At 36.1% G+C, this 12923-nt stretch overlaps 1 protein-coding gene across 1 annotated transcript in view; it reads right to left on the bottom strand.

The window, feature by feature from the left end:
- Positions 1 to 805: 805 nt before the first annotated feature.
- The window catches only part of LOC103777174 (unconventional myosin-VI-like), a 31447-nt gene continuing 19329 nt past the window's right edge, over positions 806 to 12923 (bottom strand). The window contains exons 8-11 of the mRNA XM_008944716.1: positions 11389 to 11553; positions 4781 to 4861; positions 1988 to 2168; positions 806 to 903 (exon numbers count right to left, since the gene is read on the bottom strand). Of these exons, the coding sequence (XP_008942964.1) occupies positions 806 to 903; positions 1988 to 2168; positions 4781 to 4861; positions 11389 to 11553 (525 nt within the window). The remainder of the gene's footprint in view (positions 904 to 1987; positions 2169 to 4780; positions 4862 to 11388; positions 11554 to 12923) is intronic.

Below are 12923 nucleotides of genomic sequence, written 5' to 3'. Positions count from 1 at the left end.
GAGCTGAGAAGTGGGCTTCCTTCTGCTCTGCACCCCGCCCTTGGTGCCACAGCTCCTCTGCCACTACAGCTTCATACATCTAAGTGAAGCACTCAAACACATGAGCAAAATCTAGCATTTAACTATGTATGTCAGCATTGCAACCTTCATTTCCTCTTACTCTCAGTAAAATTCATTTCTACAGATAAGTGAAGAGAACAAAAGGGATAACAAACTAAACAAACACTGCCTGGATTCCTTAACTCTACAACCAGGTAAAGTGGAAGAGAAAAAAGGAAGGACTCGACTTACAAGTTTAAGGCTTTTGTGACTTGATTTTGGAAGCTCTGAAACACCATCTGACCTGTAGTAAATAGCTTTTGTTTGGTGTTTCCCAGGTTTTTGAAGCAGCAATGGAATTTTAGAAGGTCTCTTGCAAGAGACATACTGCCTGGAGCAGTTGAAATGCACACCCTGTGTGTACTTGTAACAGGGTGAGAGCAGAACAAAGCCTGTATTTGCAATGAACGTTTTAGAAGTTCAGTAATATATTCCAGGGAAAAAAAAAAAAAAAGGTTTGAGTTTCAACATTCAGAGAAAATAATTTTTTCTTGTGTCCTCCTTCCCTAAGCCCTGACTTTCCTCACTTTCTGTAGTTACCCCTCTCCATGTTTGTTTGCCTCCCAAATCTGCCTCACCACTCACATCTGCACCTCTTTTTTTCCCCTCTGTCCCACCTTGTCAACTCCAAAGTCCCAATTCACAGAAGGCTCAAACACAGAAGCTCTCTGCAAGCTTACAGCCCTGTGACACCACTACCCTTTCTCTACCCCTGCATCTTCCCAGATTCATTCACATTAATCATTTTTATTTCAGTCACCTTCATGAAGATGGCAAGTCCCACTGAGGAGGTTACAATTCGACCTCAGAAAAAAGACCAAAAAAAAAAACCAAAAAAAAAACCACACCACCTTCTCTGTGACAACCCTAAGCTGCCTGGTCTGAATTCAGTGTTGTCCCTGCTTTGACCAAGATGCACTGGACTAGAGACCCCTAACCTCTTCCAAACAGAATGTATCATCCTGTGGTGATTCTGTGCTTGGGGTCAGGTGCTAATGAACTTATAATGCTAGTACTCACTTAATCCACCATTCATAACACCTTTAAAATGTTCTTCGGGATGCCCTTCCTAACAAGTTTACCAAGTTAGCTATACAGCTATACATACTTCATTATATTAAGAGTAAACAATTTCACTGTATCGTGTCTATCTTGCAACTCAAAATAAAAATCTACATACATAGCTTCTCTACTATAGTTCTATTTAATAGTACATCCAGACCAGGAGTTTCTTCAGTCCATCAGGAATAAATGGACTGCAGTTCTCAACTTAGAGAGGCTAATTTCAGTAGTAAGGTAAAAATGACCATTCCCAAAATACTCATTCCCCTTCCTCAGCCTTCCTGCACGTTCTGCTACTCAGTCCTAGCTACACTTGTTATCAACTCATCTTATGAGTGGCATCTTAACATTGGAAAGTTTACATTTATTTAAGTACCTACTGTAACTTTTTTCCCTCACTTCTCAAAATACTAATATTATGGTATTTTTGGAATCCGAAGGACATAATGCCTTTCCCTCCTACAGAGTTGCTAATTTCAAGATGTTTTCATGACATTATCAAGAAGTTGGACTTTTAAAAATTATTATTAAAATATAGGCATGATTTTGAGACACAAAATGTCTCTTTATAGCAAACTTTGCACAGGAATTTATCAAAAACTTCAGTGAGAGCCTATTTGCTTTCAGAGCATGCAAGGAAATAAAATTTCAAAAGAAAAATTTCAAAAGCAGCAGCTAAACTTGACTTCAAAATGGGCTGAACTAAGACTGAATTACCCTTGAACACAAAGCCACTTTCTACAGCACTAATTACATAGAAAGGAATCATCTATAATCAAGAGACTTTTTCAGTATTTTTACAGAAAACAATTTATGTTTCATCTACCTGAAGTGCTCCCAGCTTCCTCAAAATCAATATTTCCAAGGTGAAGGACACCAGCCACTACTCTAAAAAGATCAAGTTTTTCTGCATCATCCAGTCCAATCTTTTTCATTGCTGTGCACATTCTGTTGAAATCTCCATGATCATCTAAGAGTGGATCCTTCAAGGAACCTTCTTTGAGATACTATAAAATAAGATAAACAAAAAATTCAGTAAGTGATTGTAAAGTAAATGTAAGTAATTATTTTCAGTCAAGAATAAACCATAACAAAAAGCATAAAAAAGCATGCCAAAACAAGTATAAAATTATTAAAGTTCTTCATACAATACAGGCTTTGCAAGAACCATAATTTATTTTAATTTGTTGATACTTCAATGCATGATCTTCAAAAATTTCAAAGCAAACTTCAAACTATCTTCAGAAAGCAGAAGCTGGAGAAGGTGACAGCTAAGGACAGAGGAATACAGGACAGTGAACAGTGAAAGGCTAAGGGAGCTATCAAAGCATTTACACAGGACTGCTTCTAGCCCCCAGCAGTGGAAAGAAGATTGAAGACCTTCTAATAGGATGGCAAAAAGGGGCAAGGAGTATAGCACAAATCAGGACTGAAAGAGTTATCCCTACCCTAAATACTTATTTAGGGAAATATATTTGTTAACGTTTACGGTGACTAGGAAAAAGAAAAGTTGTTTGTGGTGTTGTATGGATTAGAAGAATACCAGCTATGTAAAATCGTAAAAAAACAATTTAACATTTTCCTGATTTTCATGATTTAACTACATCAAAAGCCTGTTACTGAATTTAAATAGCAGATAATAACACAGATGCATGCAATGAAGAGGCTAACCAGACATGCACAGACTGAGCTACGTTTTTACAGGTAATTTAAAATGTTTTCAACTAAAGAGAATAATTAACTTTAAACAGAAACTTTATTAATGTTAAATAAGCTAACATGATTTTTATCAAAACAAAACACCACATGCATCTGAAAAATTCACTTCACACAACATTTAGACACATCAATAAAATTAAACTACATCTTAATTATGTAAAATGATCACCTCATCTTCCTGATAAGGAAAACACAAAAATAATTGAAGTATTAATTGACTATTTCAGCTACTTTTATTAAAGTAAACAATCTTAATATTTTTCATAAAATGACAGAGCAAATTTTAAATTTCTGAACAATGCAATATATTTCCTGTTGAAGTGGCTAGACTAGGCTTAATTATCATTGAAATCTGATCCTTTATTGAGTCTTTGAATTGACATGGCTGTAACATACAGGTATTATGGCATGGTATGTTCCACTACTTAATATCTAATATATATTTTCAGAATAATTCTCTCAGTATGTTTTTGTTTAGACAAACACTTACTTCACATTAAGTCCTTTAGAGGACAAGTTTTATGACAGAACACTCTCCTGTAGATCACATCAGTGACAGATGATTGCACAGGTTCATCTTCCAGTAGCAAGAACTAATAAATGCTGATACTTTATGCCTACATAAATGACCAGCTTCACCACAAATCTTCATTTAAGGTAAACTGAAGCAAAATCTCCCAACCATCTTTCTGGTATCAACCAGCTTTCTGACTCACAGTAATATCAAGTCAGCATTTCTGTATCCCACACTCCACCATCCCTGATTACAGAAAACAGCCTGCATTCAAGCAAAAGAAATTGGCATTACGTGTTCAGTGTTACAACACACCAGCACTAGCAATCCAGGAGCAGACTTTGCAATGTCTTAAGCAAAGGGAGCACCTATACAATCTCTCATACCCAGGCATGAGCTACATACAAGCTCAAGGCCAAGTTCTCAAAGGTGAGGGAGATGGCATCATGGTCACTGGGAGAGAGAAGCCCTTGAGTAAAATTATCTTTGCCTTTTTCCACATGTATATGCAGCTTGCCATGATACTGAATCACACACACAGATTTGATTAACATCTGAAATATTTTCCATCTATACAAATGAGAAATTCATATTCTAGATATGAATACACGAAAATTATATTACAGAGCAGAATACAAGTTTAATGAAGTGTTTAAACAACTTCCAATTCACATATACTATTAATTCAGATTAAATTCCTTAGTGTTCTGGTGTGAACAAGCTCAAAAGCTTAAATACTATAAATTCTGGTCATTCCAAGTTTTTAAAAATGTAAATGGAGATGGAGCAAGAGGAAAGAAATGTTTTGAAGTTTCACATTTCCTTTCAGGAAATTCCATACTCCTCTGTAAGGAGTAGTTAATAGCAAAAGTGACAACACTAAACAATAAAGAATGCAGTGTATCAGGGAGGTGGATATGTTCGTGCTGAAAGTGAGGTTGCACTAATGTTTTGTAAAATAGTTAGTTTGGAGTATCACTTCAAAACCCTGACAATAAAAATGGTTCTGGAAAAAAAAAAAATACTGCTCCTGACATATTTCTAGCAGCAGTAAGATTAAAAAAGAAAGTTATAAAAGTCTTGGATAGATTTTTGTTTTCCACAGAAGACAAGCTGCATCATTTAAGAGTTATATTGTTATAAGAATGAAAAGGAAACAGTTTTATGTACTGTTCCATTTGAGAGTTTAAGAGGCACGTTAAAATGTATTTCTAGGACTGAACTCCAAAACTGGAGTTCTGAATATAACACCTTTGACTGCACCCATTTAGACCTATAAAGATGTGTAAAATGAACATTTCATTCCACCCTGTAAAACTGTAACCATCATTTTCAACTCTATCTGCAGTAGTTAATAATATAAACTAACTGAAGATACAAACATACCTCAGGACTCTTGCGATTTTGCAAAATCTGCTTGTCTGTTTCTTTGTTAGCAAAGTATCTGGTACAGCCTCGATTTAAATACTGTAACAATAAAAAAGTGGAAATGCATAATTAAAGACAGAAGTAAGGAGAACACGCTTTTATTTAAGGCTTGCTCTACATAGCTTGATTTAGAATTTGGAATTAATTCCTTCAAAATGTATTTATTTACAGGTACAAAAGTGTGACAGTAACAAACATCTATTGAAAGCTTCTCGATTTTGACAACCAAAACTTTTTGACACTGTAGGATACTCATTTTGTTAAGTCCCATCATCTTTTTTTAAGGTTTAACGCTACTAAACTTATTAATGGAGTCTGGGATTACAGCAAAGACAATCAAAATTAGGAACCAAGAAAATAAACCTTTTGATCTTTGTTCAGTACCAAACTTTCCTCTTTTTTAACTCACCAGTGATATATTTCTATGGGTAATAAGAGCCATAGTATATTAAAAATCTTCAAAACTATTAAAAGCTTATAATATGGTACAAGCAGAAGCCTAATTCAGAATCCCACTTCTGATATCCACCTCATGTTGTACAGTAAAGAGAACAGACAAGGCATGCAGATGAAACTACCAGCAAAATTGGATCACCAGCATTTTCTTTCTGACTTGTTCAGCTGAAACTAAGAACTCTGTCCAAAAGCTTGGACAGAGCCCTTTGTCTAAAGGAAGTGAACTGATTCTTTGCTCTAGCCCATGAACAAAGAAGATGTTTTCAACTAGGTGAACACAGATAATGCTACCCTTTTATTAAAATTCTAAAAAATAAAACATTCTTCAAAGCCTTTCTAACAGGAAGAAACTAGATGACAAATTTAATATTAAAACGAAGTAACAAGAAACACTGTTCAAAGTTAGCTTGGTGTTTAACAAAACAGTGAAAACTGTTATCAGCCAATAAGAATGCAAAGCACAGTATATTTTAAACACCGTATATCCCTGTATTATAGTATTAGTAACATGATGCCAGAAACCAGGGATGGGAAGTGAAAAAGGTTGTACTGAACAAGAAGAGAATGTGGAAACTTAACTGACAGGCAGAGAACATAAACCAACATGGTATTCAATAACAGCCTATGTAGGAGACATTTAATCACAAAATAAAAGCTTTCATTTGAAACCAAAAACTCAAGTAAATTTACATTAAAAATCTAAGAGAAATTATATTTTTAAAGCATATAAATACACAGCTTGAGGTTATCACAAAAAAAAAAAAAAAACCAAACTTAAATAACTATTATTTAAAAAAAAAAAATACACACAAACCACAAAACAACTCTGAAGTTCAACACCCCGTTACAACATCAGTGACCCAAACGTAAGGCAATCAGATTTATCTTCCAGAAACTAAGATCTGAAAAAAAATCAGTTTCTATCTGCATTAATATGCTCCAGGTGCAGATTTACTTGCAGCTTTATTTTCAACATCATGTGGTGCAGTCCAAGGCACCTAGACCAACAAGGTTCAGCACAGGGTTACCTAATAACTTTGAATTTCTAAATTTCAGCAAGGAAATTCAGGACTGCAAGCTTTTGTGTGGATGTGCTTGGAGGAGGCAAGTGTAAGAAACCTGCAACTTTTCATAGTCCTTTGCTAAGTAAAGTAAATTCATTCTTCCCCAGGAGAACTGCAGGGGAAGAATGAACTTACAGAGAGGTAACCCCCATCAGTGCTGCCAAAATCCAGGCAGGTGCACCCACTGCAGTTGTCTTGGTTCACGTGCCCAGAGCAATCACATGCCTGTGCCAAGCTGGCCACATACATGGGGGAGAGAGGACAAGGGATCAAGTCAAGGGGAATTCATCCTACTAGCGAAAAAAGACCACAAAGTTACACTTGGACTTTTAATATTGTTTCTCTTCTGTGTAAAATGAGAACTACATTAGATCTGAGATGGCCCTAATTTCAGTTAAGTGTGGTTAAGAGAAACCAGGCATTGGACAGAACATGCTGGAGTCTTGGAACACAAGCTGGTCTTAATTCAGACTCTGACTTGATAAGCTATAGCACGTAAGACAAGTGGCACAACAGACCTGTGAAGCAAAACTGTGACTTTAGGGATATTTTTTTCTAAATAATCAATTTAAGTGATTTTTTTCTGAATGTTTCCTGTCCAAAAAAAATATCAAAACACTGATCAGTCAGCAGATCTTGCCTACTATAATTTGGGTTGTTTGAGTTGGGTTTGTTCAGCCTGGAGAAGAGGAGGCTCCAGGGGGACCTTATAACAACCTTCCAGTACCTGAGAGGGGCCTACAAGAAAGCAGGGGAGGGACTGTTCACAAGGGTTTGTAGTGACAGGATGAGGGGTAATGGCTTTGAGCTACAAAAGGGGAGATTTAGGTTAGATGTTAGGAAAACGTTCTTCAGTACGAGGGTGATAGAACACTGGAATAGGTTGCCCAGACAGGTGGTGGAGGCCCCATCCCTGGGGACATTCAAGATCAGGCTGGATGAAGCTCTGAGTAGCCTGATCTAGTTGGAGATGTCCCTGCTTATGGTGGGAGGGTTGGACTAGATGACCTTTGGAGGTCCCTTCTGGCCCAGACATTCTATGATTCTAGGATATCACTATCTATTATTTGAAACTTGAAAGATGGTATTTCCACGAAATTTTAATCAGGCAGACATGCATTCAACAAAAAAAAGTGGTAAAAAAGTGACACAAGTGTGATAATTCACACCATTTTATGATAAAACCTGAAGCAGCAAATGAGAATGAAGAGCAGAGGAGAAAGTAATCCTGACAAAACTAATACAAATTTAGGAAGAATATCAGCCTTTTACAATTGTTTTTGGTTTTGTGGGTTTTGTTCTGATTTTTTGTTGATGTTGTTTTTCTAAAAATCTTTTATGATACTTCATGAAAATTTTGTGCAATATGACTAATGACCTTTAAGTGTATTTATATTAATTTTACATACATACAAAGATGAAAATTATCCAACTTTTTTTTCAGTAAAGATAATCTACTTTAGCTTCCGAAGGGGAAAATTTTTAAAAATATGTCAGGAATATTGAAGCTTTAAAATATAACATGCAGAATGGACCTTTCACATGCAGCAAGGAACTCAGGATTCAATTACTAACTTCTGGTAGAGGTATAAATATTCTTAATGTAAATGGAAGTCGTTGCTGCAAACTCAGTAGAAGTCAAAAAAAAAATTATGTCACAGTGTGATAAGGCTGGTGTGACTGTAAGCTCTTTATAATTGAAACAGGCAAGTGAGTGCCTCCCATAAAGGCACTCAGAGTGTTCAGTACTGTGCTGCAGCATCCTGATTTTAAGGAGGTTATAATTCTGACCTTGACATATACAACCTTCTGTGCTCTCATGAGCAGAGTTTTTAATTAAAAGAAAAAAAATCCCCAAGAGTGGGCATGCAGCACATTCTGTTCCAGACTTAAAAATCTATCAACCACAAGAAGTCAGTTTTAATGGAAAAGTGGCTACACAATAAAAACCTGTATCTGAAAATTTGTTCAAGATTTTAGCTTTAGAACATACAAGATAATATTGCATAAAACAAATGCACAGTAAAGAAGAAAGACTTGAAAAATAGCACCATGTTGTATGAAAACAAATAGTGGGGTTTAAGTATTGCATTTGTTGGGTGTTTCAGAAGAAAAGCTTTCCTTCTAGAGAACACAAGTTCCTTCTTAATAAGCATCAGGTCAAGTTTCCATTGCACAACTGAGTACAAATAAATTAGCTATAACATACAAATTAAACATCTAAAGAAATAATATAAGGTCTATAAAGGCCCACAGAAATGCCTTTAAGGAAGTAAGGAAACTTGTCCTAAAATACTGCCATGGCTTTTAGGGAGCAATATACCACAGCACGTACAATGTGCAAAATGTACCATGTGCACAACATGGAAGTGCAGCTCTGCCCAGTTCCTGCCTCGTCAGTAAGCAGAGGCTGACGTGGCCCAGCCAAGAGGCAGCAGCAACCTTGTCAGTGAACAGTTGCACCTATGCAACCACTGCTTTGCACAAAACTTGTAGGAGCTTTGTATCTTTAAGGCTTCTAGCCCTCTGATATAACTGAGTACAAAAGATCTGGGGGAAAGTAACAGATTAGCACAGTCCAAGAAAACCAAGGAGGAAAATACAACAACAACAAAAACAATCAACACAGCAAGGTAATTCTTTGTTAACAGTGCTCCTCACCTCGCTTAAGACCAAGGAAGCCTAAAAAGACAACAGTCAATTAATTTACGTCTTTGTAACTTCATAGGGTCTCCAGGGTTGTGCTACAAAACCCTTCCTAACCCATAAAAGGATTTGGTATTTTAGAAATACATAAAATTCTGCTTCCGTAAGATTCCAAGCCAAGCATAAGCCAAGAAACCGTGAGAGACAGAGATAAACAAAACAGAAAAACCTCACCAGTATTTACTTGTAGGATTTGATTTGCCAGTAGAAGTCTTTTCAGTGCAAGTCAGCAAAGCACATGGTGACATTTGTAGATATTTATGGTTCAAGTGTGATTGTCAAAAGATAATGAAAAACAAAACTAAAAACTTAACCATATATTTACATTTAATTAAATAGTCAGAATGAGTGACTGAAGGCAAGAGTCTTCACCTTACTAGTAAAATTGGAGGTGACAGTTTAAGATGTGAATATATTAGAATGATCCTGAAAAGGATAGTAGAAGCTTACTTTAAAAAAAAAGAAAAGGGACAATCCAGGAAAAAAAAAAACCTGGTTGGATAAGGGTTCACCCATTTTCTTAAATAAAAAAAAATCCTCTGCAATAATTGAGATCTAATATTGAAAAATTAAAAGGGAATTTAATAAAAAGGGAAACAGGGTTGGAGTCACTCAGGCAAACAGCACAAAATAGTGAAACAAATTTGACTGACAAGAAGGGGAAGAAAGCAAAAGGAAACATCATGTTATTTGTCAGTCGTTTCTGAAAACAATTGAGAAATATGAACATAGAGAAGGGGAGGAAGAAGGAGGAAAGCTGAAGGAAAGTTAGAAGTTAAACTGAAGTGGTAAAAAGAAAAAAAAAACCACCAATTTAAAAAGTTGAAAAATGAGAGGAAAAGAATGCAAGTAGTTAATGGTAGGACAGAAAGTCAGCATGTTTGTGGGATTGCTGCTAGAAACAACACAGAATTAGGGTTCATCAGGAGAAACCACATAACCTCAGAAAAGGGCAAAAACCCTAAAAATAAAGTATGGAGAAAAGAAAGCAAGGCAGCAAACAAATCAGAAGCTGTAAAAACAGGCACACTGGATTGAATTAAAAGACCCATACTAAGAGCTTGGTTTCAACCATGGCCTCTGTTTCATCCAAGAATTTTACTGTTCCTTTGTGAGTTGGGATGCTAGTGTGCATGCTATTTACAAATATGGATGTACATTCCAGCATAATTCACTATTTCATTCTCCCTTCCTTTCCTAACAACCCTAAAATTCTATTCTGCTGTTTCCCAGCCACTGAACATTAATGTAATGTTTTTAAAGAAGGACACAGAATGAATCAAGTCTTATTTCTCCACCTTTTTATTTTAAGTTCACTTTCATTTAGGTATAGTTAGGACCACATTCCTTATACATTCAGCACTGATTTTGTTTGCATTTTATCAGTATCTCCATCACTTGAGTGACTGGACCAGTAACAGGTTGTGGAAAGATAGTCAAAACTTGGAAACAGTAAGCAGTGCTCAGGAAAGAATACATTAGGTGAAGAAAAACTAAGAGGGAGGATCATGCTTCATGAATAGAAGTCATCTTGGCAGAAGAGCTGAGCATAGGCTTTGGGTAACCTGGAGATAAAAGGGCTTTCAGCTGAAAGGGACCGGTTCGTCTTATCATGTAACCTGGGAGTCACCAAGGGTGACAGAGGAGTATGATGACAGGAATGGGAGAGGCTCAAAACTGGCACAGTACAAATTACAACCTAGAGTGCAGAGTACAGTATGATAGGAACAAGGGGCAACAGAGTAGAAAAGTAAGTGATGTGAAAGCACATGGACTAGAACAGAGAAACCCAACAACTTCTTCACCATGGTCTGAGCCTTAATGGGAAGCATGAGGAAGGAATAATTTAAGAGGCAGAATTGTGGGACAACTCCTATGTCCTAAATGCATGGTTTGAATAGGACGAAATAAATGCACTTTTCAGGACTTAAAAGCTGGGTTACACACAAAACAGTTACCATCAAGATATTCACTTTACTCCTCTAGAACAGCCCATAACAACATTACTAGCAGCTGTAGATGCAACAGTACATTTTTGGAAAAAGCAAAGATTCCTCAACTTTAAGACATGGAGAAAAAGTACAGGAAATCTTCCAATAAGGAAAAATCACAAGCAGCTTTATTTCAGGATCAAACAGTTATAGCAAAAAATATTCTGATCTTTTTTTAAAAGGAAACAGTATGTCAAAGATAATAATAGAGATTTTAATAAAATCTATGTATTAGATTATAGATCATCTATGTATTAGATTATAGATCATAGATTTTAATATTTTTTTAATAAAATCTATGATCTATGGCAATATGAGGAGCTATACAAACACCAGCTCTGATACTCACCCTGAAGTTGTCAGGAGAGCTTAGATATAGTTTTTCCCTAATGTCTTCTGGAGCACCAGCACAAAGCCTGTAAAAGATATGATAATTCCTCTCTTCTTTGCCTTGCACACAGATCCTAGATTTCTCCAGAAGGTAATGTGAGACAAATCCACCAACCACCGAATTCTAGGAGGAAGAAATATTTTTCTTATTATCTGAATATTTTTTTTATTATTTGAGATTCAGAGGTTTTCATTTTACATCTGTCTGATCATGACTTTCTCAACAGACACTGCTCAAAAAAAAGATTTAAAAAAAATATTTTAAAATTTATCTATATCCAGTACATAATAAGGTTAGAAAAGAAGCCATTGCCTTTACCATAAATTCTTTCCCTGGCTCGTGTATTGTGTATACATACATTCCTCTTAAAAGAAGGGTCTGCTTCACCCAGCAAGCAGAAATTCTTGGTAGAATTTGAGTATTTCCTGCAAAGAGCATGGCTAGAGCCACCCTTACACTTTTTGGATGACAATAAGTGTCACTGCCGTGCTATTACAACCTTTTCTAGTTGCATCTCACTGAGATTCTTGCAAAGAAGGAGGGGTTAAAATTACAGAATATGTATTTGGGCAACATCTTATGCAGACAAATTATAACCAAACATTTTATTTCTAACACTTGCACTTCTTTTCCAAGATGGAAGTCTGACACAGGTTTTGAAAGCCATTTGCTACCTAGCCCATGATAAAACTCCCTGTGCTCAGACAAACCTTAATACCAAGGAGATTCCTGAGCTTATGGCCACTACAGCAACTACGATGGACTTACTGCCTGACAGATTTGACCATGGTTATGCAGTCACCCATTCAGGGGGCTCCAGTCTGTACTCATATTGCTTTGAGAAACCAGACCTAATAAGGTCACCACAAAGTGAACTATGAAGTTTTGTAAAAAAGGGGATCAAGTAAAGAGGCTGATCTTGGACTGGAAAGCTGAAACAGGCTTTTAAGCAGTTTCTGAAGACACTCTGAGTGATATTTACTTCAGATGAAGTAATTATTCTGAAGCTGAAAATCAGTAGTAGAAGCAGCAATTAATCCACCCAAGTAGAAATTTGGGTCCTTTCTGTAAATCTGTTAACATGAACTGGACTAACAGATACAGTCCCTCTAGCCATAAAAGAATCTAGTTATTTACTGTCTAAACTATTAACCAAAGATCTGAAGTTTATTTACAAAACCATGTGAGGAAAACTTAGGAAATGACCACAAGCTCAAGACCAGATGATGTGCTTAAACTCTACAGGAAGGAATGCAAGAATTGTTTTTTTCATGTCCTCAATCAGAAAGATGAGGAGACACATACCTAATCTCTACAGGGAAGTCTTCATCTTGGCCATGCTGCACAGCAATACAGTCATCTTTACTTGTGGAATGTGTGTATACATATGCTATCCAAACAAATTACACCAAACCAAAATTTTTCATAAGCTACACAGTGAACACTACTTTTGACCAAAAAAAAATTTCCATTATATCTATTACATGCATAAT

Source organism: Merops nubicus, unplaced genomic scaffold (assembly GCF_000691845.1).
Source record: "Merops nubicus isolate BGI_N331 unplaced genomic scaffold, ASM69184v1 scaffold9007, whole genome shotgun sequence".
Classification (NCBI taxonomy): domain Eukaryota; kingdom Metazoa; phylum Chordata; class Aves; order Coraciiformes; family Meropidae; genus Merops; species Merops nubicus.
The sequence above is the reverse complement of the archived record's forward strand: the minus strand, read 5'-3'. Positions and strand labels throughout refer to the sequence as shown.